The 27,003-nt window shown below is 31.1% G+C and overlaps 1 protein-coding gene across 1 annotated transcript; it reads right to left on the bottom strand.

Annotated features, from left to right (window-relative positions):
* Nucleotides 1-8,047: 8,047 nt before the first annotated feature.
* On the bottom strand, nt 8,048-11,050 carry LOC120183340 (probable terpene synthase 6). Its single transcript, XM_039188059.1, has 6 exons — nt 10,928-11,050; nt 10,562-10,835; nt 10,104-10,473; nt 9,788-10,006; nt 9,555-9,696; nt 8,048-8,416 (listed from the first exon to the last, which is right to left on the bottom strand). The coding sequence occupies exons 1-6, from the start codon at nt 11,048-11,050 to the stop codon at nt 8,048-8,050; spliced, it is 1,497 nt and encodes a 498-aa protein (XP_039043990.1).
* Nucleotides 11,051-27,003: the final 15,953 nt, after the last annotated feature.

The following is a 27,003-nucleotide window of genomic DNA, read 5'->3' as shown; positions in this document are numbered from 1 at the left end:
CCACCATCAACTAACTTACTTTATAATATCATCATACACAAAATCAACAAAATAATCAACAAATTCTCTCTTTCTATTTTGTCGTTTCCATGTTATTAACTTTTCTTAATAGCCCAACAATGACCACTCTTGCACGAGCTGTCACGGGAGCATCGTACCAAGCAAAGAATCGACAATGGGTGTATCCTTTGCCATAATTTCTACAACCAAAGAATCTCCTACTTGGGTTATCTTCTGTCTAAGAAGTAACAATCTTAGTGATTGTCCACATCAAAAAATAGGTGCGCCAGTGCCTTCCATTCTTCTTTTGCCTCTTCTCCCACGTTTTTTCTTTATGTTCTAGAAAAAAGGTGTTAAGGTTTTTAGTTTCTAATCCCTAATTTATCTTTGTAATATGTATGAGATTTGTTTATTATTTTTAAATCTAACAAATGATGCGTTCCATGTCACTTACAGTTGGAACTTATGGGATTTGTTATTATTTTTAACTTATCATATCACATACTTATTAAGGGATTAACGACAGTTAACGACGGAGGACTTAAACTGAATGAACCGATAACATAAGGGACTACTTATCTTTAATTTTTAAAGTGGTGACCAAAGTCGGTCATACCGAAAACAAAGGGGACTATTCGCATAGTTTACGCTTTTCAAATTAATATTAATTGAATTGAGTTTGATTAATTTTATTTTTGGTGCATTATATAAAAGGTAATAGGATCGAAGATTTTTAAATATTTTATATCTCAAGAACACTTATAAATAAAATTGTTTGAATTTGAATTTCGAATCTCTTAAAAAAATTCTTTTACAATTAACACTGATATTTAAGTTAAACTTTTTTTCAAAATTTTAATTGTATAGGAAAAAGATTAAATTTTTACCTTGTCTATAATTAAAACTCTTTTAACCCTTCTCATTTATCAGAACTCAAACCTAAAATTTTCCACAGAAAATAAATTCCTTACCACCCGAGCTATTTGATGAGATGATAAAAGTCATAATATATTGATTACAAGAGAACAAAGCAAATGGGGCATTTGGCCATTGGGGGGGTTTAACGTTTATGGTTGATACTATTACTCATGATTTTGAAAAGAAAGCATTTATTATTGGAAGATTGTTGGTGACATGCATTCACACCCACTTGCCCATCTCCTTGTATTAGTTACATCTTGTATTAAATTTTATTTTTTTAAACTCTAATCGACGTTATTCTAATTCAATTTTCTTTAAGAGATCTAATGACTTATCTCATTAAATCAATTAATAATTAATTAAGAATATGCTTACTACAATCATAGATAAATATTATCATTTTGTTGATTACTGAACTAATAAAAATAGATTTTTCTTTATTTGACAGTTGGCGTAGTGGGGAATCTGGAAATTTGAATTGAGAACACTTAAGAGTGTAGCAATAACCGAGCCAACAGAAAACTATAATAATGTAGAAGGTGTGGGTTGGTCCCCTCATAGATAAATGGTGAAGTTACCTTTTATCCCCTCTTGAATATTAAATTTTCGATTTAATCCCTTTTCAGTCTTTAGATAAATGAAAAATTATAATTTTAATCCATTTTAGAATAAAGTAGTTAAATTTAAGTCATTTTGACGTGAACTTTCTACTTTAATTTTTTCTTCTTCTAATTTTATCTCGACTTTGCAACACAAAATTCCTTACAAAATTTTAGTATCTTTGATGCACGTCGTGTCTCGGTGAATAAGTAACTATGAGATCTAAGAATTAAATTAATTATTACCAAATGTTAATATCATGATCGATCATGACCTCAACTTTGTGCATAAAATATGATTGGGAAGGGACAAAATAACACATTCTCTTATCTTATGGTCCCATCAACAACTTTTTAATTACTCTTTTCTTAAATATAATAGTAAGCTTTAGAGATTAATCAAGAAAGCCCAAAGAACTGGAATTTTATGATAACATTTGAAAGTATGGTTGGTTGTCCCTTTTTTCCCTATGTATGGGGTAAGGAGGAGATAAGATAGTAGTCTGCACCCCCAACATCAGGTTGAGAGGAGCTTCCGTAGGAGACCTCCTAATTATGAAATGTCCTCCGTGGGACTCGATCCCACGACCTCAAGATTAAGAACCCTTGTGCTCTACCAAATGAGCTGGATGGTCATTGGAAGGTATGATTGATGCTTAATTTAGGGTTGGTCCATTCTTTTTTTTTGTTGAAATTTAGACATCTATCATTGTCAATGTGTAGTGGGACCAATTGGCCTTTGGTCGGTCCTATGATATTTGTATGTGTTGCCCACGAATGACCATTTGGACAAAGACATATTAAGTTTTAATAGACCTGACATTAATTTAAAAAGATTAACATTTATCTTTTAAATATTTTGAAAGTTTGGAAATTTTTATAATATAAGAAAAAATAATTAAGTTTCGTCCAAAATATTTTAAAAAATCATCATTAAATCTTATTTATTTTTTGAAAATTTTAATTTAGGCTTCTATTTCTTTTAAAAAATAAGTAACCTCATAAATTTTGTTCTCAAGATGTGTCACAGTGTTCGATTGGGTAATTTGTTCTTTACTACTAGTGTACCAAATATTAGTATGCATATATATATATATATATATATATATATACACACACGCTTAGCGACGAGTATGAGTTTTGGTCCATCCGAATTCAACCTAAATATTTTACACTTTCATCCGTCACTTGATATATATATATAGGAAAACTAAAGACTGAGATTAACTCCTTATTTTTTTTAGTGAATATATTCTCATTTTCTACTGTCAATCTTAGTCTTTAATTTCTCTCGAACTTTAATTTCTCTCATCCAATGTTCCTAAAAAGATGTAAAACTAAAAGAGTTTTACATGGCGTACTTGGATCCTACCCCATCAGAGACGGAGCCAGAATTAAATACTGACAGGGGCATAAATATTATACTATTTAAGAAAAATATAAAGACTCATTAGGTTTTTAAACTCGAAATTCAGCATGAATCAATCGACCTTAGTGCTTAAGGGATTGTTGTTATCCTTGAGGTCCCGAGTGCAAGCACGTATGTAGGGGTATGAGCGTTAATTGTTAAATAGTTGAAAGTCTTGGTACATATATTACCTTGTATTCACCCTAAATTTTAAAAAAACTAAAAACTCAAAAGACAACTTCCAGTTTGTCTAATATTTAAACTTACAATGACTTAAATTGTAATTAGACCAAAAATTTGAGAACACAGACTTATCATTCTTTAGTTCGACCCCTACTTGATTAATATTTAATAAGTTTTTTATATTTTTTTAAATTTAAGTATTTATTTTTACATGAACCAAAATACTATTAAACCAAAATTATATCGAATATATAAATAACAGGAGTCGGGGGCCCCTTGGGCCCTAAGGGAGCTTCGTCCATGTAACCCATATATATTTCTCATTTTTATTAGGTAAAATTATGATCTAATTGAAAAACGTATATATGATGTTTAGGGCCGATTCGAGAAATTTTCACTCTAAATTCAAATATGATCCGATCTTATCCTTAAAAACTCTAAATCGGACATATTACTTAAAATAAAAATGACCCTCTATGATTTAGTCAAACCAAACTAGAATATGTCAAGTCCGAGTTCCATGCTCATACTTACATATATCAAATTAATATTTTATACATTAACAATAAAATGTAAGACAGAAAAACTATTATGAGCCTGATTTATTTAATTTTTTTTTTAAATCAAACTAAAAACACGTGATGATTCTCAACTATGCTTGTAGAATTAATAAAATTTAACTATGAATATATCAAATAATAATTAATATATATGTTGTTCACTATTTTCTAAAACTTCAACCCTAACAAACAAATAAAAAAAACAAATTGATTCGGGCATTGCCAAGCCAAGTGTGAGGGAGAGTAGTCCAACATTGGGAAGAAAACCAAGTATGCATGGAAGTGTGACACCAAATCAAAGCCCATAAATTAATGAGTTCGATTTCCAAATCAAACCCATGGAAACAAGTGACGTGAGTCTGTACATTCTGTTTCCCTTATCGACCTACATTCTGTTTCGCTTCACCCCAAAGGAGAAAACCAGGCGACCCCCTTTAATCCTTAACATCAACACTCACACTTCCAGCCATCTCATTTCTGGCCTCTTCACTGTTCCTCGTGATCACGCACATGCTTTGGTTCATTCACCGTCGAATCTTGTGATCATTGGCTTCTATCTGGTCTGCAAAAGCTTCGACGTAGGAGTGTTCATTCGGTTAATTCGGTGGCCGAACCGACCGAACTACCATTTTTGAATTAACCGAACTTTTTTTTTTCTTTAACCGTTAACCGAACCGAACTTTTTTTCGAAAATATTAACCGAACCGAATAAATTTCGGTTAATTCGGTTAATTTTCGAATTAACCGAAATTTTTTAAAATTTTATAATTTATATAAAAATTAAATATTTTATAATTCAAAAAAACAGTTTATAATTAATTTAAATAATATATAATTATAAAATAAAAAAATTTATATAAATTTTTTAATTAATTAATATTGATTTAGGTTTAAAAGTTATTGAATCTTAAATTATTAATTGGGTTTTAAATGGTTTGGGCTGAGTCCATATGTTATATATAATATATTTAATATTTTTTAATTCAAAAAAAATAGTTTACAATTAATTTAAATAATATATAATTATAAAATAAAAATTTTATATAAAATTTTTAATTAATTAATATTGATTTAGGTTTAAAAGTTATTAGATCTTAAATTATTAATTGGATTTTAAATGGTTTGGGTTGAGCCCATATGTTATATATAATATATTTAAAATTTAAAATTTTATTTCGGTTAATTCGGTTAATTCGGTTAATTAACCGATTTCGAACCGAATTAACCGTTAACCGAATATCCAAAAAAACCTTAACCGTTCCCCGACCGAACTAATTCGGTGGCCGACCGAATTAACCGAATTAATTCGGTTCGGTCGGTTAATTCGGTTAAAATCGAATTTTGAACACCCCTACTTCGATGGATTAAACAATGTGTTTTCCGACTAAGGACAGTGAAGGTCATATGTCACAACACAATATCATTCAAAATAATTACGTGGGGATGATAAAAATACCCGAACTCGATGGGTCCCAAACTGACCCTGTCCGATCCATTTCGATCCAATAGCGATGTTTTTTTTTTAAATTACGGGGCTCGGAGCGGGGATAGGTGGGTTATGGTTGTAAAATTTCGGGACAGGACGGGGCTAAGTTTTAGGTGAAAAATCACGGACCCGATCCGACCTGATTAATATATATATATTTAATATTTTAAGAATTTTTATTTTTATATTATTAAAATATAAAAATTATTATAAAATATATTATTTTAATTATTTTAAAAAAATTAATATATTCGGGTTTGACGGATTAAACAATGTGTTTTCCGAGTAAGGACAGTGAGGGTATCATTCACAATAATAATGTAGGGATGATCAAAATACTCGAACACGATTCGATAGGGACGAGTTTTTTTATTTCTAAATTTCGGAGTTCGGGGCGGGTTGGGGCCAGATTTTAGGTGAAAAATACCGATTTTTTTATATTATTAAATTATAAAAATTAATATAGAATATATTAATTAATCATTTAAAATATAATAAATAATTATAAAATATATTATTTTAATTATTTTAAAAAATTAATATATTCGGGTCGAGTTGTGGTCGAGGTTTTAGTCTAAAATTCGGGGTGAATCCGAGGAGGGAAAAAACCTAAACTTTTTTTGGTGGGTCGAGGTTGGGTTTTAGGTATATGTTTTTGGATCAGGGTCGGGACGACAAAAAACCTACCCCGCCTCGCCTCGTGCCCATCCCTATAATTATGGACGTAAATGAATAGAGCATTTGATAAACTATTTGTAGATGGTATGTATAATGTTTGTTTATTAAATTAAATAAATAAATAAATATGACTAAAATTTTTATATCCATTTAATAAACGAACTAATAAGAATCGAGATGTATTTGGTTTATTTATGTTTAAGAAAAGTGACGGATTCAGAAATATTTTTCAGGATAGACACATATGTATTAATAACGAAAAAAATTCGTATGAGGTAGGCATGAATAAATTTCAGGGTGGGCACCTTTAGCAAAATAAATAACTAACATAAAGAAATTCGAATTCCATGGTGAATACGTGCCCACCCTGAGTTCAACATACATCCGCCATTGTTCATGAACACATTTGTTTATTGACTTGTTTATAAACTTATTTATTTAGTTTTTTTATATTTTAAACTAAACTGAGCACAAGATATATTTTCAAATTAAATTTGTAAAGTTTAAGAGCTTAAGAATTAGCGGTGTAGTCTCACCATCTTATGTATTTTTTTATTAAGTTAAGGTGATTATAAAGTAATATCTATTTTGAGTATTCTTAATCGTTTGACAATAAAAGCTTAATCACCCTTATAATCATTGTTACTCAAATTCGTGACCTCTAAAAACAAAAACAATTATTTTAACCATTGAGATAAATTGATCCATGCACCATCTCATAAATTTTATGACATATAAACATAAAATATTTTTATGTTTATAAATATATTCGTTTGCTCACCATCTTATTTATTCAAATGTGATATATTTATATCCTAAACTATAATTCAATTATATGTGTCGGGCAAAGTTTTAAACTTTTTGAAAGATGACAGTGTGGTATGTATGGATTGGTGAAGATGTATATACCATTAATAAGTAATGATTTCATTTGGTGATTAATGCAAGAATCCTTAGTCCACCACTAATTTCTAATAATAATTAAAGAAATAAAATCCTAAATTTATTTACTTTAATATTTAGTGATATGGCATAAGTTAAGGACACAACATTCTTAGGAATTCAAACAATTATTGGGAACCCACTCCATCTAGGATTTGCAATTGTAAATATACATGTAGCTTTTTATAGAAACAAGAAATTTTAATTAAATTATTTAAAAATATTTGATATAAACTTTAAGCTTTGTATTTTTTAGGTTGTAGGGTATAGAATTTAATATTTTAAGTTTAAAATATAAAATTTATGATATAAATTAAAATAAATAAATTACATAAAATAAATTTTACTTAATATATATCAAGGAATAACTCTTATATAAATATAATAATAAATTCAAGATTTGATACGATTATATACAATATAATTCGTCAAATCATATGATAAAAGGGCCAAAGATTTGATATGTCAATGCACCCAAAAGATGGATACCTCAAATCGCAATAATACATGCACTGAAAAGAAATGATCCAAAGTAACCTAATCATATTTTCAAGCCATAAAAATAAAATAAATGATTCCTTTTGCATATTAAAATTTGGAGGTAAAGAATGTATCTATAAATTAATCCTCGATTATGGAATAAAGTATACATATATAATAATAAATATTTCAAATAATTGAGTCTTATAATACATTATAAAAATTCCGGGTCTCGGACAGTTGCCCTTCCTACTCCGACACTGAATTGCACTTACATACCTATCCTTTTCATGTACCTAATATTCCAAATTTCACTGAATTCAACATTCATTGAAACCATGAAGTAGGAGTTGCCAAAGGGTTGCTGGCAGAATCGTGTTTGTCTGGCTGCAGCACGATCTTACCGGCGGTGGAATGGGATAGGCTGTGTTCCGTTTTGCTTCAAACTTGCTTATCATTCTGCTTGTAATCTCACTATTATGGCTACAAAACTCTTTAATGCTCGAATATGCAGAAACTCCAAAACCCAGTCCATTTGCATCAATTTTCTCACGAACCAAACAGAATAATTCAAAGTAATTAATGAAAGCCAACCGAGCCCACGAAGATGAAAGCTTGCAACCCGAGACCAAAAGATTCATTATGGAGATTCGTATAATATATATATATATATAGTCTCAGACCAAAATAATTGGCAAGAGAAATACAGCAAATTATTATTTTTTTCCATCACGGATGAAACAAACACAACAATCCCTGAAACTAAAGCATTCACAATTTATGGAATTTCTTAAAGGGGTAAGGGATGAAGTAGCAAGTTGGCGATGTGATGTTTCAAGGATAATTCGGGCATTGAAAATCCATTGTTATCCTCGTAAACATTCTCCAACAAACGTGCACAATTAATAACTCGCATCACAGTTGGATTGGAGACGGGCATTATTGGGTCCAGACAAGCTTCATTCATGTCTTTCCAGGCAGCCTCAATCATTTCCTTGAAAGCTTCCACGGCTTCCTGTCTTGTACCACCATATTGTTTCACGTAACAATTGGTTCCACAAACAACTCCCCTTTTCTCTTCATCCTTTGCTCCGTAAGAAAAATATTTCGATGCATTAATGCTAAGCAAGGGTTCAACAACAAACCTCAAACTCTCTCTCTATATATATATATAGGGACGAGTTAGGATTCAAACTTAAGGGGACAAAGTATAATTAATCATAGAAAATGAGGGGACAAAGTATAATTAACCATAGAAAATGAGGAGGCAAAATAAAAATAAACTAAAATTTAAAGCCCTAATTTCATATTTTCCCATACATTTTCTAATAATAAAAAATTTGAGAGTGAACCAGTGGCCCCTAGACCTAAGATGACTCCGTCCCTATATATATATAATAATTTATAATTTATAATATATATATATATAAAAGTTGAAGGAAAACTTTTGAATCGACTAAAATATTTTTTAATATAAACACTGAAAATATCAGTTAATATAGAAATCATATAAAATTTAATTTATACAACTTAATTGATCTTTTATTTGTCTTTTTTTCTCCCTGAAGATGCATTTTCTGGATCAATATTTAGAATTTTTTCCCACTCATAAATTTAAGGATATTGAGCTTTTAGGCAGCGACAGAGCCATGTAGGCCCTTGGGGCCCACTGCCGCCCCCAGTTTTCTTTTACAATTAAAAATTATAGGAATAATTACTCATTTAGGCCTTTACATTTTGATTTTATCCCTATTTTCTGTTGTTAATTATACTTTACCCATTGAACTAAAATTCTGACACCGTCCTGCGTTTAAGTAAGCTCAATTCCAAGTATTCTTGTATATTGTGTTAATGATAATATCAATCTAGTTAAACTTGAGTGACTCTTTACTTATCTTTGTAATATTATAATAATATTTTATAACTAACCAAAAGATGATTTGAAATTATATATACCTCTGTAATCATAATTTCATTGTGGAGGCGACCTAATTTGTCGAGGGCTTTATGAATTTTGTTATCAGTACTGATGAGCCATTGGAATGCAGTTTCATCTACTTCCTCTATTCCTACCATTGTTTGAGCCACTATAAGAACGCTGCACATGGCTTCAACGCCGCTTCCAGATACTCATCAACTGTAGGCAGATAGCGTTCGTGAGCCCAACGCCTCTCCGTCAGATAGGTTACTGCTACTTCTTTGGTCTATTTTTATGAGGAATTATTGATATTAAACACATATGTCAAGGTAATACATGCGTACATACATATATATATATAATGGAGCATTCAAATTACCTCATTTCTAATGTAGGAAACGGCATAAGATCTCCCTTCTTTTCTCACCTGCTTCTCTACTTCATCGAGAACTTTCAAGACACATTCGTAAACTAACTTCAAGTGATCCGTTGGAAGTTGATCCATGGCGCTAATATCGAATCTGAACACACCAACACTTAATAATATGATATAGCCATAACCCAATAACTCATGATCGATGTATTATTGGATACGAAAAATGGGAATTAAACCTTTGTATTGCGTCGGTGAAACATTGGAGTTCTTCATAAGTACCATAGGCATCGTAGGTGTCATCGATGAGCCCTAAGATTGACAACAGTTTAACATCTATGCTCCGAGCACGTGCGAAACGTGGTTCGAAATAAAACCCGACAGCCACGAAGAAGTTCTCCACGAGTCTATGTCTTATACACGGAAACCTTGATTCCATGTTTTCTTCTTTCCACCAACTGCGTGCATGCAGCATGCAACCCATGAGAAACTACTTCTTGGATTTAAAACCCTCATCTTCGTTACCAAAAAAAAAAAAAAATTGAATTTATTTACCGGCAAAGGTTGCTTAGTTCCTGTTGAAGAATCATTTGGATCCGATTGAAATCATATTTAGCAAACTTAAGAAGCGTTTCGTTCCTTGCATCGTCTTCCTTTTCGTAAAAGCATATGTATTTTCTTGCCTCAAGCCTCGGCATGCTTTTGTGGTAGGGGTGGTTGAGGGCATTTACGATGTATTCAGCATAGTGTGGACTTGATAATTGGCTCTTCATGGACGTCAATTTCGATGTTGTGAAAGCAAAAGCATCATCAAGAACAAGTTCCCCATTTGTTCTGAATTGGGTGGCTTCATATAAGCTTATCATCCCTTTCGTATCACTAACTTTGAACTCACCATTCCCGTGCTTGAACTTATTAAAAACATCTGATTCAAAATCCAATTTTTTGCATTATCATTATCACAGTTTACTTTATATAAGGGCAGGATAGATTAGATATTAGATTGCTCTTACCAGAAGACATATTATAGCCATGGAATCTAAAGACTTGAAATATGACGGTAATGGTGTGCAGTTCATAATCGTTGTTGTCAGTGAGTTGGCACAGCGTATCAAAACGGAGAGTTAATTGCTTGTGTATTTCACTCTCGAAGTGGTGCGATACTCCTAGGCGGCATAGGGTATTTATCAAGAAAATATTGTGTATTGGATCGGCTGTAGAAGCTATTAACATATCCTTCACCGTTTCTTTCAGCACTTCAACTTGCCTTGAGCATGATTCAAGTTCCTGCATATAACCATACGGAAAATGAGGAGATTGTATCAAACTTGGTTTAGTTAACATATACATATATATGGAAATGAAGATTTAATATATACCGAGGGATGAAAGGAAAGAGTGAGGAAACGATCACCCCATATGTCCGGGGAAAAGTTGGCCAAGGGACGATTGGTTTCTCCATCCTTAGTCTCTGAGTTATGATCAGTAGCAGAGCAACCCATCTTCTGTAGGCGAAGACCTGAGTACTGCTGTGTTGAGTTTGACGGCTAGTTCATGGTATTTATAGGGGGGGGGGAAATCAATTACATAGTTGTTGGTCATCCAACTATCAAAATATTTTATTATGATTACCCAAATTTAAAAACCAAAATGCTTACATACATGCAATAATACATACAACATATACCGTGTGATTAAAATACATGCAATAATACATACAACATATACCGTGTGATTAAAAGTAGGGTGAGCAAAACTCGAGTCGACTCAAAAAATCAAAATTTTTAATTCAATTCGTTCGAAAAAACTTGACTCAAATTGACTTTGAGTTGTAATTTCATAAACTCGACTCAACTCGAAAAATTTTCAAATTCAAATCGAGTTGAAAAATGCAACTCGTATAACTCAATTTTTTTAGTAATGAGTAGATTCAATTTTAAGTTTGAGTCGAGTTTTTGGACTTTGTATGATATATGTATATCATGTATGAAAAAAATATGAAGAAATATATTTGTATTGTATATATGGTTATAGAAAGTCACTTAAATTAGAATTAAATAATATTATAATATTATAAATATTTACAATTAAATTTAAACAGAAACTCAAAAAATCGGCTCGACTCGAAAAATTTCAAATCAAGTACGAGTTATAAAATAGGACTCGTAAACTCGAATAACTCAAAATTTTCTTACTCGACTCGAAGAGAGTAAAAAACCGATCACCCCATATGTTGGGGTGGGGGGAAACTAACCCAAAGACGAGCAATTTCTCGATGGTTAGCGTTTGCACGCGTTAATGGCGCAATTTTTGCCGAGTTATGAGCAGTAGCAGCAATGCACCTCTTGTGTAATCGTAGGGGAAGAAACAGAATTGAAGGAGAGAGAGGTTTAGAGAGGCAAAGGCTGTTGCCCAAAACACTTGCTTGGACTTCCATTCTTATCTTTAAAATGCTAAGCAATACCTGATATTCTTGTGTTGAGGGCTGCCTCAGCTTATTTATATAGAAAGCTAGAGTGTCCTTTCTAAAAAAATATTTAAAAGATAAAATGAAACAATTAAAATTAATATTTCACAGCTTTTTTTTTGGTATAACTCATGACCTATTGATCGACTAATCCTGATCGGATATTATAGAGGTAAAGACAACTCTTCAATCCTAATTTGCTCCATTTACAAATGTTAGAATATTTGACAACTTTTTAATTATACTTAAAAAGTTATCATCATACGAGCAATTTATAGAATATTATTTTTTTAGTATTTATATAAATTTTAATAAGTTAATAATTTGAAGAACAAATAATAAAACCAACTATGTTAACAGCTTCTGTATACACCAACTTAATAACAATAAGTGGCTATAAAAAAAAAACCATATTTTTCCAATAGACCTTCCACAAAATATAATTGTCAAATAATTAGCAATAGTAGTCCCTCCTCATATATCATTATTAAGATGATTGTTGTTGTTGGTTTTCAGGTGACTGGTTTGTTATGCTGGGGTGGGCATGGGTCGGGTTTTGGCCAACCCGACTCAACCCAAAAATTCTACATCATTCACCCGACTCGAACCGACCTAAAAAATATATACCTTCCACCTGACCAAAATCCGATCCGGTTTTTTGAGATGAAACCCGAATCCGATCCGACCCGACCAGAAATAATAAAAAATATTATTTTTATTTAATAAAAACATTGATTTAATTGAAAAAAAATAATATATAGAGGTATATTATTGTAATTATTCATAAATATATAAGATAAAATTATATTTTTTTGGGGTTAGGTCGGATCGGGTATTTTTCACCCTAAACCCGAATCCGACCTAACCCGAACATAACCTTTTAAAAAAACCCAACTCGACCCCAAATCCGATTTTTTTTTAAAAAATCCGACTTGATCCGATCTTGTATGTTAGAATTCAAATTTGATTTTGCTACCTATGTTGGCAAGGCATGAATGGTTCTTGAATGATATAGAACAATGACATGTGGTAAATAAAAATAAAGTGGTGTGTTGACAATCTCTTCAACTTCCATGGTAGCAACTAGAGTATTTAAGAAAGCCTTAAAAATTAAGGATGAGAAGCAACATGTGGCAAAAGAAAATGAAATTACTTGACAGCAAGATGGCTAACAACTTGTGTGGATAAAACAATGACAAAGTTCAATTACAAGTAAAAATACATGGAGACAACACTTAGCAACAACAAATTAGTATCTAATGGAGAAGAATTCAAGTTGCAAAAGAGATAAACTTTTAGTATAGAATTTCACAAAGACAAGCAACTTTTAGGAGGTTAAGAACTGCCTATAAAAAGGTTTAGATGGTTGAAATTGAAAGTTGTGATGTATGAGTGAAAAAAAAGAGAGAGATAGGGTGAAGAGCTTAGCAAAGTCTTTAGTTTGTAGTGTTTGTAAAAAGTCGTGGCTAGTGTTGTGTTCGTATTGTACTCGTATTTTGTTTGTATTAATATATCGTATGAGTTATAAAGTTTATCGAGTGTCCACCAACGCTTCTAAAATTATACTTACCCCAAATTAAAAAGAAATTTCAAATCAACCCTTAGATATTTATCTCTCAATTATATTACTCCATAATCTATTTGCCTATTCATAAACGTTATAAACAACAACATTATCAGTTAGGCAAAGAAGTTAATAGCTTTAACCCTTCGCCTGTTTTAATTTTATTGAGAAAAAGTCAGCCGATTTTATTGCTTATTAAACCCGACATCAACGGCATTCAAGTACTAGGAAAAAATTAACCCTTCGCTTGTTTAACTTTAGGGTAAACTATACAAACGGTCACTAATGTTTGAGTAATTTTTTGCTTTCCCCATTAAAGTTTTAAAAATTACAAATTGGTCACAACATTATTTATTCGTAACAAAATGATCCCTTATCGTTAACGATGATTACTAGAGTAATGGAATGCTGACGTAGTTACATTAACAGTCTGAACCTCTGTAAATGCTATTTGACACGTATACTCCTATAAACAAATGGTCAAATGACATTGCTTACCTTTTCTTTATTATGCCCTTTTCACTTTCTTTTTATAATTCAAAACCTCAGCAGCTCCCTTTTCTTCCTTTGAATTTAATCACCATCATCATCGTCAAGAAGCAAGATTTCTCATGAAAGTGAATGAACCAAACAATGGAGAAAACATGAAAACACCATGGCAACAAGAATGTAATACCAAAATCAGACTTTGACATCCAAGTTACAAAATAAAATTGGTAAAGAACTATTTCTTTCTCAAAGGTCTTTGAATCTAAAATTAGTTGGTCTTCGATATCATTCATAAAAGATAATCATTGTATTTCATGTGAATCTAAGTGTCTGTTTGGTTTAAGAAAATATATGTTATTTTCAATTTCATTTTCTTAGAAAATAAAAAATATTGAAGAAAACATGTTTGGTGGTAAAATTAAAAAATAATTTATAGAAAATGAAAACAAAAATAAGTGAAAATATGAAAACATAAAAAAGATGTTTTCAGTATTTTCATTAAAAATGTTTTGGAAATTTGAAAAATAGAAAAATACAAATCTAGATTTTAAACTTAACTTAAGTATGTCCAAATCCTTTTAACAATATTTTTTTATTTAATGGTGTCTAAAACTCTAATTTTAAAAAAAAAATCAATATGGTCCCTAAACTTTTTTTACATTCAATATGGTACTTAAACTAATTTTTTTTAATAATTTAATTTTTAGCATTTTTATATTTAATGTATTAAATATATTAATAATTATTTGCATTTTATATTTTAAATTTAAATAATATCTTAATTTAAAAAAATAAACAAGTCCCCAAACTTTATAAAATATTAATTAATCCCTCAAACTTATTAAAAAAATCAATTAAACTCATTTACCACATCATTATCCATCGTGTACTGCCACATTATAATGAATTGTCACATAAACATTGTAGATTATCATGTATACTTTGTGAAATGTCATGTAATCGTCTTGACAGTTTGATTCATTAGATCAAAAAATTAAATAGATTTTTCGTGTTATGAAATTTCTTATCAATTTTATTGTTTTTGCATAACTCAATGTAAAATTTATGTAATGAATTTTTTTCATAATTATAATTTAATTTAATTTAATTATTAATAACTATTTATTCATTTCTATTTTTAAAAAATTAGATAGCAAATAAATGTTCACAATTTTTATTTTTGAATTAAATTTTTCATATATATTAACCAAACATGTTTTTCTAATTTTTAAAAAACTTAAAATGAAAACTATTTTCTAGAAATAAATCAAAAAACAAAAACAGACAATATTTTATAGAGCCAAACGGACCTTAAAATTTTGAATATGAACTTTGAGATTTTTTTTTCGGCTAGTAGGAAAGACGGGGTATGATATCCTCATCGGTCTAGTGACATTAGCCACCGACGTTGTCACTAAGGGTCCCCTACGAGGACCTAATCTACCTCTGCGGTCTGCACTCTAAGTCAGTCTGCAACACTAGCCCACTGATGTTCTCCAAGAACCCTAGACATCTCTGGCCCTCTTGACCGGTGCCTGAGTAGGTCACAAAGACTTTGTTTTCCTCTGACTCTCCCCTGGTGCAACAGGTGAAGCTCTAGATCTCATCCCTAAAACCCTCTCGATCTTCTTAGCCTAGCAGGTAAACTCTGTGAAGATCCTAGGTGGGTCGACAACTAGGTGGGTGAGAATGTCGAAATGAAGGCCCTTCCTGAACCTCATACAACGGTGGTACTAAAATGCCACCAACTCCGGTGTATATCGACTCAACCGAAGAAACTCTATCTCGTACTCCATCATTGATCAATCTCTTTAGGTCAGATGGAGAAATTAATCTCTCAAGTCGTCAATGTGAGCCTACCCAATATACTTCTACTGAAACTCAGACAAGAAATGCTCCCAAGTCGATCTCTCGAGTGGTGATGTTGCGTGTTGTTAGACATGCACAAAGTCGGATAAAAAACCGATCCGGATCGGATAAAAACCGATCTAATTTTTTCACCTAGCCAAAAAACTGGATTTTAAAAAAACTGATTCGGAGGGCCGTATGGTGTAACCGGTTTTGGTTTGAAAAAAACCGGATATAAAAAATCGGTTTGTAGCCATGATGAACAAAAAATTACAAAAATAAGATTTGAGAGATGTTTAGGTATTGTGTAATAAGATTTGAGAAAGTTTTAATCAACCAAATACATCCCCAACCTATTTATACATGTTTAGGGTGGTCAAATGGTGATTTTTTTTATAGAAAAAACAGTCAAAAACGGTTACAAAACCCCCATAATGGCTAGTTTTTAAAACCCCAGACTGGATTTTTTTCGGTTAAAAATCGATTTTTTATCCGTTTTTTTTCAAACCGATTTTTAATTCGGTAAAAAAACCGATCGTCCAATTTTTCCCAAACCCGTTATACTATCCGGTTTTTAAATATCCGATCCGGTTAAAAAAACCAGTTTTCCCCAAATCCAGTTTCAGATATTTTTTGCGCAAAATCGGATATTCGGATTTTTTGTGCACCTCTACGTGTTGTGAGTACTATAAAATTATATGCAAATAATGTGCAAGTATATACAATCGTTCAAGTGATAAAATGATGAGTGAGTATCGTTTCCACATGTATTGGTGGAAATTACAAAGTTTAACCAAAGCAAAACACTACTATATCTAAGTATAGTTAGTGATGATATGTACCAATGGAGAATGTAACGAAAATGAAAAGTGTATGTTGGTGGATATGGATTGATAGTATGATGTGGTAGCATATGAAAATGTATTGGCAAAAAGCATACTATAGTTTTAATGATAGAAATGTCAAGACAATGAAAAACGATAAAAATAATAAATAAATGATAGTTTGATAATCCTCACACAACAAGCTTCCAAAGAAATGAATGGTAGGGATTGATTCAAGGATGCTAAAACTTATCTCTCAAGCAGATTTGATTTATCTAAACTTCACTTGCTTGACAGGGTTCGCTGAAAGTGATCCCGCTAACTCTAGTCAAATAAACCTAATAGAATAGAATGCCAATGCATCTACTCTCAGTCTCAACTATGGTAGCCTATGCTATTGATAAAAATTACCCATCTTAGTCGTTGAAATCCTATCTTAGTCTCTCTCAAGCACTAAGGGATTAGGATATAGTACTACTATGCCGGTTCTAAACTTAAGAAAATACTACACCCCATTGCTTATGTGGATCTTACTTGTGTTTTTCTCGAATACTACAAGTATTAATGACCAAGTTTCTCTCGAACACCTAGTCTTCATCTAAGTAATGAACAATCTCATGCCTCATACAAACTTAGAAGATGAAGTATTCATAAGCAAAACAAGTAAATGCAAAAGACAAATTTAAATATACTATTAAAACAAATTCAAAATCCAAAAAATTAACCCCACCAAATAAGGTTAGTTCATGGTGGGGTTTGAATCATCCATAAAACAAAACATGAAATTCTGGTGGGTGTCAAATCCAACAAATAATAATACTTTCTTTTAGAAATATAAATTGTAGTAGAGGTAAGCAAGGTCGAATCCACAGGGATTGGGTAAACTTATTTTAATGAAAATTAAAACAAAGAAAAGGGTTTTAAAATTTAGAAAAATTAAAAGAAAAAGCAATTATAATCAACCAAAATTTTAGATAAATTAATATCAAATAAATATCCAACGAAAGTAATAATTTCAGAATTGGTTCATAGAATTGAACATAGATGCAATGATAAAATCTTCTACTTTTCACTAAATTGGTTATGGTCATTGACAAGCTCTAACAACCTGTCTCTCCTTAGTTTCTTGATAATCAAGAGAAGCTCTTTGATTATTTCCCTTGTTAATGAACTACTCTAGACAAGCACTTAAGATTTAATCCACCAACAACATTAACCATAAGTGAGACCACCAATTCTAGCCAACAAATACACAAGCTCAATTCATTTAGACTAGATTATATACCTTCATAACATAATAAAAAATCAACTATGTTACTTTACCACTAATATTATAACGTTTAAACAATTACAGATTTAAAGTTCTAAATGACAATTTATTAACCTGATAATTGAACAACGGGCCCTTTGCACAATCAATCAAGACAATAATTCTTAATAAAAACAGAAGATATATAAACAGTGAAGAAGTAAAAGAACAATGAAAATTATTTAGATCTCACAATCCTTTAAGAAACAAAACTTCAATTATCCTCCAGTTGGAACAAAAATATTTAGCTACGCATAATTAAAAGAAACACCAAAAGAAAATAAAGATGAAGTCTGTATGTAACACCCCCAACCCGTATCCGACCCGGATACGAGTCCGAAGTGTCATATTGACTTTTCAAACATTTATTCGTATAAAATAGCGAGTAATTTAAAAACTTTGATAACATTTAAATTATTCAAAACGTTTACAACATATATCAGAGTTCATACCATTTATATCTTTAGACTACATGCCAACTACACTCTATAAACAGTACATATATTTTCTGATCTGACATTTGGTAAGGAAAACTGACCTGTCTTGCTCCGCATTACTCTTTACTCTTCTCGAAACCTACGTGTGAAACAATCACACGCTAAGTCGAAGACTTAGTGAGGCATAACAACTTATAATGCACTTTATAACATATATCGATACATGCATGTTTTGTTCTAACATGTTATACCAATTCCATGCATTTTTCATATCATATAAAATCATATCAGATTAATTACAGTAAATACATACATACACATAATTCATCATTAACAGTTTATCATGTAATCACATACTTTTTCAATCAAACACTATACACACACAACATCATATCATTTCTATAGCATTTATCATACCACTAACATATATTTGTTCATATCTTTGGATTAGCCCATGTACATATGTGAGAACTATCGATATGTGAGTCTATCGAGGTTGTGCACTAATGCTGTCACCACAGCTCGTATAATTGCACCGAAGTGCCGCGTAGAATTGCACCGTAGTGCCATATAATGATGTCCATAAGGACCACATAGAATTCCTTAAGAATCATATACATATACTAGGGATCAAGTATGTGTCTTTCAAGACTTCACACCTGTTCCAAAGAATATACATATGTCCCGAAGGACCGCGTAGAATTGCACCGTAGTGCCATATAATAATGTCCATAAGGACCACATAGAATTCCTTAAGAATCATATACATATACTAGGGATCAAGTATGTGTCTTTCAAGACTTCACACCTGTTCCAAAGAATATACATATGTCCCGAAGGACCGCGTAGACCCTCGACTCTTGGCATGCCAACTATACCCCTAGCTCTCATGACACATAACATGGGCGTTATCATTTATTTCATTTCAAATATTCACATAAACTTGTAATTCACTTTCCCATATCACGTATCACATAGCTTCTTTTCATATTATCACATAGTCACGTAGTTCACTTACACGTAGATCATTTCCATATAATTCACATGTCACGTATATCATGTTTTCATATAATTCTATCATTTCTCACCCAATCACATTTATTCATGTAAACATACTTATCATATCTTATTCACATAAGATCATATACTTCATATAATATATAGAAACACCTAGAACACTTTCACGTAGCTTATAGTCATAGGTCTTATCTCATAACATATACTTGTTTTCACATATATATATATTTCATATCATTTCTTATACCATCACATAATTCATTTAACATACATAACATATCATGTAACATTATAATAGAAATATCTATAAGTCATATCACTTAGAGCACATATACTTATAGTCACATTGCTTATATCTTAATCTTATGACTTCTCTTAGACATATATATATATATTCACATGTTCAGGTAATCCACAATTTCATCACATAATTATGTATTCATATAACTCATTTCATTTCATATCCATCTATATATATATATATATATTCTCAAGATTTATCCTAATATAAATCATATAACACTCTTATAATTCATATTCATATTCATCTATGTCAGACTTATAAACACATCTCACTTCTATTATTTCTTTATATATATATAATCTAATATGTTTACTTAATTCAATTTCATATAACTCTTATAATCTTCTCATATAGATTCATAAATTTTTATCATACAACCCATGTGTTATAGTTTTATTTAAACATACGAATCTTTCCCATCTAGCTTCTCTTATATGTTCATATTATCATTTATGTTCAAATCTCCTAGTTAGTGTACTATTCTCACTTCATCCTATAGATCAATATTATCTAGTTTATTTCACTTATCATTTAATAATATAATTATATTTTACTATGATCACATAGCTTATATCTCATATAATTCATAACATTTCTTATGTAATCACTTATACTTTATCACCTAACACATAAAAGAACAGATCAATCCATAATCAAGCATACATACATGCATATTCAACTCATGCCTTTAATCATGCATTCATGTGTAACACTTAAGGAAATAGACTCATCGCAAGTCTTATTCCCATCGCACATCATATACTATTGAATATGCACTCACCTGGCCTCACTAGTCAATTCCAATCTCTTATCTTTCCCTTGATCGATCTTACTTGCCAAACGTTCCGGAATTGCTTTATGCGTAGAATCTACATAAATGTACATTTTGAGGCAATCATTAGATACCTACACCTTGTAATTGGATACTAGCAATTTAAACGAACTTATTAAACCCATATTCACAATTTCCTTTAGGGGGAATCGGTTCCCTACTATGGGGGTATCGATTCCCTAATGACATTCTGGAAATGTTGTTCGTTTGAAGGGGTATCGGTTCCCCTTAATGGGTACCGATTCCCCTTGCCCAGAAATCATATTTTCAACCCGAAAATTACTTCATTTCCACTCAAACATTTCATATATCATCCCCTTTTCATTCTTAACTCTAGTATACATACTTAAACCAATCTATATTCATTTATTTCATCTTAAACCTCAAAATCCTATCTTCCATATGAGATTCAAAAATCATATCAAATTTTCAATGTGTTCTAATTCCAATTCTAACACTTCATACTTCTTAATTGGATTGATGACAAGTCAAATTCATCCATAAAACTTCAACAACCATACCATATCAAAATTTCATCTTAAAACTCATATTGCAAATTCCTTTATAATTCCTTTATCTTATTGTTTAAATCCCATATAAGCTTTCCTTAAGCTTATTTAATACCCAAAGAATCAAAACTAAGCTTAAAACTTAAGAATTAACCAACTGAAATTAAACTTACCTTTTGTAGCTAGCCCCACGTGAAGAAGAGAAAGCAAGAAGAAGAAAGCTTCCAGATAGCTCTCTTCCCACGTTTTTCACTCTTATAAAAGGGGGAAGAATATCTTTTAAAGGAAAAGACCATAATACCCTTAATTTCCTTTAATAATTACCAAATAACCTTCAATATATATTCAAATAATCATTGAATTATTTCATTCTTCTACTTTAGTCACCAAATTCTGAAACTTTACAATTTGGTCACTAACCCGGTATTGAGGATGTTACAAATCTCCCCTCCTTTTTAAGAAAATTCGTCCTCGAATTTTCACTGAACATATCAATAAGAACATATCTTCTAATGTTCTCATACTACCTCTTTCACTTAATCTCTCATTCCTTTATTTCTTCAGCTGCCTTTTTCCTTTATACATTCATGTACTGACACTTATCATATAAACAGTAACTAGTAACTTTAATCCATTTATGTCTTCTCTCTCCTTCCTTTATGCATTTTCCTTTGACTATTTCTGAAATTTCATATAATGTCACTAATCACATAGACGGTAACATCAATTTTCATCACTTAACATCATAAATTCATCTTTAAATACTTTATAATAACCAAATTCATTTTCCATCATCATTTAACCAAGAATACGACCTTAAATCTTCTTAAATACGATTCAACCTACACTTTAAAGAATCTTTTTCACATCACCTTGCACACTTGTCTTATTTCTATATCAAAATTGTCATCTGTACTTCCATATTTATCGTATCTGATCCTTTAAATCAATCCTTTTCATTTCTTTATTCTTTCTTCCTTATACATAAATCATATATTTCCTTTCATATTCACATACTCTTGTCTTATCACTTATACTCATCTTTATGTACCAATCTTCATTGCATCCTCATTACTCTAATAATCCATTTCTTATACATAACTTCATTCTTTATCATTTCTTATACTTGTATTTTCCTTCCTGAAGGTTCCATGTAAATACTTATCTCTATTTCTACATCATAGCTATCTGCTCAGAATATACAACCATATTCAAATTCACATCATAATCAATTAACTCAACTTTATCTTTTCCTTCAGTCTTATAACTCTATCACCTTTACTCTGACAGCTAGTCAATAACATATGTTCAATCTAGGGTACAAACCCTAATCAACCAAACACATACATCCTTTCAAATCGAAATTATCTTAAAATTCGCTTACTCAACTTATCAATTTCACCTATATTCTCATACATCCTGAAATTTCTTTTGCTCAAACTCAACATTCTGACTTCCTGTGTCTTATAATCTGATCATCGATATACACATTCTCAAACTCTTCTTATCAATCCTCAGCTTTACTTAAATATACAAATTCTTACTTCCTCTTCCTTTACTATAACACATTACTATGATCCAAATATGCAACTATATCCAGATCCATTGCAGATCTAGTTATCATATCCTGACAATATCTTATAATCTTATAATTCCAGTACATTCCCATCGCATATTCTTGTTAGCTAACGCTAACTTTTCCGTCTTAACTGCAAACCCTTATCATATAAATGCTCTGGCTTATACACAATGTTATTCCTTCATTTTGAACTTATAAGCTCTGACTTATACATCTTATACGCTTGTCACTGATGCACTTATCCTTGAGTTCTTCTATACGTACTCATCACGTCATTAGATCTTTTGAACATTCTTATGGTGACACCTGTTCACCATATTCTATCTTATCCACATAATAACAAAACTACTCTATATCGTGTTTTCGATTCCAAACGATGAAAACTTTCTATCATTATTTAGATATGATTTCAACTTTCTGAAATCACTTTTGATCTTACTAGGCATTTCCTGAGGTGTCCGCTCTTCATCCTGCCTGGCCAGGGCAGGTGAATAGCTATCACAATCAGGAATATCACCTTTCACTTACTTCGAAATTATCACGATCGGATTTCTATTGTATTAAACTATTCTTATTCTATTAGCAAGACAACATATTCCTTACACTATCAGATCAGAAATTTTTCAATCTATGTTGGCATGTACACCTTTTATGACACTTTGGACTTCGGTTTACGCCGAGAATCGGCTAAACCTTAGCTCTGATACCATTAAATGTAACACCCCAACCCGTATCCGACCCGGATACGAGTCCGAAGTGTCACATTGACTTTTCAAATATTTATTCGTATAAAATAGCGAGTAATTTAAAAACTTTGATAACATTTAAATTATTCAAAATGTTTACAACATATATCAGAGTTCATACCATTTATATCTTTAGACTACATGCCAACTACACTCTATAAACAGTACATATATTTTCTGATCTGACATTTGGTAAGGAAAACTGACCTGTCTTGCTCCGCATTACTCTTTACTCTTCTCGAAACCTACGTGTGAAACAATCACACGCTAAGTCGAAGACTTAGTGAGGCATAACAACTTATAATGCACTTTATAACATATATCGATACATGCATGTTTTGTTCTAACATGTTATACCAATTCCATGCATTTTTCATATCATATAAAATCATATCAGATTAATTACAGTAAATACATACATACACATAATTCATCATTAACAGTTTATCATGTAATCACATACTTTTTCAATCAAACACTATACACACACAACATCATATCATTTCTATAGCATTTATCATACCACTAACATATATTTGTTCATATCTTTGGATTAGCCCATGTACATATGTGAGAACTATCGATATGTGAGTCTATCGAGGTTGTGCACTAATGTTGTCACCACAGCTCGTATAATTGCACCGAAGTGCCACGTAGAATTGCACCGTAGTGCCATATAATGATGTCCATAAGGACCACATAGAATTCCTTAAGAATCATATACATATACTAGGGATCAAGTATGTGTCTTTCAAGACTTCACACCTGTTCCAAAGAATATACATATGTCCCGAAGGACAACGTAGAATTGCACCGTAGTGCCATATAATAATGTCCATAAGGACCACATAGAATTCCTTAAGAATCATATACATATACTAGGGATCAAGTATGTGTCTTTCAAGACTTCACACATGTTCCAAAGAATATACATATGTCCCGAAGGACCGCGTAGACCCTCGACTCTTGGCATGCCAACTATACCCCTAGCTCTCATGACACATAACATGGGCGTTATCATTTATTTCATTTCAAATATTCACATAAACTTGTAATTCACTTTCCCATATCACGTATCACATAGCTTCTTTTCATATTATCACATAGTCACGTAGTTCACTTACACGTAGATCATTTCCATATAATTCACATGTCACGTATATCATGTTTTCATATAATTCTATCATTTCTCACCCAATCACATTTATTCATGTAAACATACTTATCATATCTTATTCACATAAGATCATATACTTCATATAATATATAGAAACACCTAGAACACTTTCACGTAGCTTATAGTCATAGGTCTTATCTCATAACATATACTTGTTTTCACATATATATATATATTTCATATCATTTCTTATACCATCACATAATTCATTTAACATACATAACATATCATGTAACATTATAATAGAAATATCTATAAGTCATATCACTTAGAGCACATATACTTATAGTCACATTGCTTATATCTTAATCTTATGCCTTCTCTTAGACATATATATATATATATTCACATGTTCAGGTAATCCACAATTTCATCACATAATTATGTATTCATATAACTCATTTCATTTCATATCCATCTACATATATATATATATTCTCAAGATTTATCCTAATATAAATCATATAACACTCTTATAATTCATATTCATATTCATCTATGTCAGACTTATAAACACATCTCACTTCTATTATTTCTTTATATATATATAATCTAATCTGTTTACTTAATTCAATTTCATATAACTCTTATAATCTTCTCATATAGCTTCATAAATTTTTATCATACAACCCATGTGTTATAGTTTTATTTAAACATACGAATCTTTCCCATCTAGCTTCTCTTATATGTTCATATTATCATTTATGTTCAAATCTCATAGTTAGTGTACTATTCTCACTTCATCCTATAGATCAATATTATCTAGTTTATTTCACTTATCATTTAATAATATAATTATATTTTACTATGATCACATAGCTTATATCTCATATAATTCATAACCTTTCTTATGTAATCACTTATACTTTATCACCTAACACATAAAAGAACAGATCAATCCATATAATCAAGCATACATACATGCATATTCAAATCATGCCTTTAATCATGCATTCATGTGTAACACTTAAGGAAATAGACTCATCGCAAGTCTTATTCCCATCGCACATCATATACTATTGAATATGCACTCACCTGGCCTCACTAGTCAATTCCAATCTCTTATCTTTCCCTTGATCGATCTTACTTGCCAAACGTTCCGGAATTGCTTTATGCGTAGAATCTACATAAATGTACATTTTGAGGCAATCATTAGATACCTACACCTTGTAATTGGATACTAGCAACTTAAACGAACTTATTAAATCCATATTCACAATTTCCTTTAGGGGGAATCGGTTCCCTACTATGGGGGTATCGATTCCCTAATGAAATTCTGGAAATATTGTTCGTTTGAAGGGGTATCGGTTCCCCTTAATGGGTACCGATTCCCCTTGCCCAGAAATCATATTTTCAACCCGAAAATTACTTCATTTCCACTCAAACACTTCATATATCATCCCCTTTTCATTCTTAACTCTAGTATACATACTTAAACCAATCTATATTCATTTATTTCATCTTAAACCTCAAAATCCTATCTTCCATATGAGATTCAAAAATCATACCAAATTTTCAATGTGTTCTAATTCCAATTCTAACACTTCATACTTCTTAATTGGATTGATGACAAGTCAAATTCATCCATAAAACTTCAACAACCATACCATATCAAAATTTCATCTTAAAACTCATATTGCAAATTCCTTCATAATTCCTTTATCTTATTGTTTAAATCCCATATAAGCTTTCCTTAAGCTTATTTAATACCCAAAGAATCAAAACTAAGCTTAAAACTTAAGAATTAACCAACTGAAATTAAACTTACCTTTTGTAGCTAGCCCCACGTGAAGAAGAGAAAGCAAGAAGAAGAAAGCTTCCAGATAGCTCTCTTCCCACGTTTTTCACTCTTATAAAAGGGGGAAGAATATCTTTTAAAGGAAAAGACCATAATACCCTTAATTTCCTTTAATAATTACCAAATAACCTTCAATATATATTCAAATAATCATTGAATTATTTCATTCTTCTACTTTAGTCACCAAATTCTGAAACTTTACAATTTGGTCACTAACCCGGTATTGAGGATGTTACACTGTAAATAATTCTAGAGAAAAACTTAAACTTAAAGAAAACTATGAAAACCCTAGCTCCCCTTTTGTAAGGATTGTCTTATTCTAGATAATGAAGTTTCTCAAAAGTGAATCCCACAAAAATAGGAATTTTTTAATACCCTCAAATTTCTCTAAAGATAAGAATGATTCAATAGTCTTTCAGCCGATATTAAACTCATTTTCCATTATAAACTCGTAACCCTAATTTAGGGTTATATAAACTGGTAAGGCGTGCCCACGCCTTAACTGTAGATTTCTTCTGTGATAGTTCAAGATGAATAAGTCGTGCCCACACCTTA

The sequence above is a fragment of the Hibiscus syriacus genome, unplaced genomic scaffold (assembly GCF_006381635.1).
Source record: "Hibiscus syriacus cultivar Baekdansim isolate YM2019G1 unplaced genomic scaffold, ASM638163v2 tig00112758_pilon, whole genome shotgun sequence".
Taxonomy (NCBI): Eukaryota; Viridiplantae; Streptophyta; class Magnoliopsida; order Malvales; family Malvaceae; genus Hibiscus; species Hibiscus syriacus.
The sequence above is the reverse complement of the archived record's forward strand: the minus strand, read 5'-3'. Positions and strand labels throughout refer to the sequence as shown.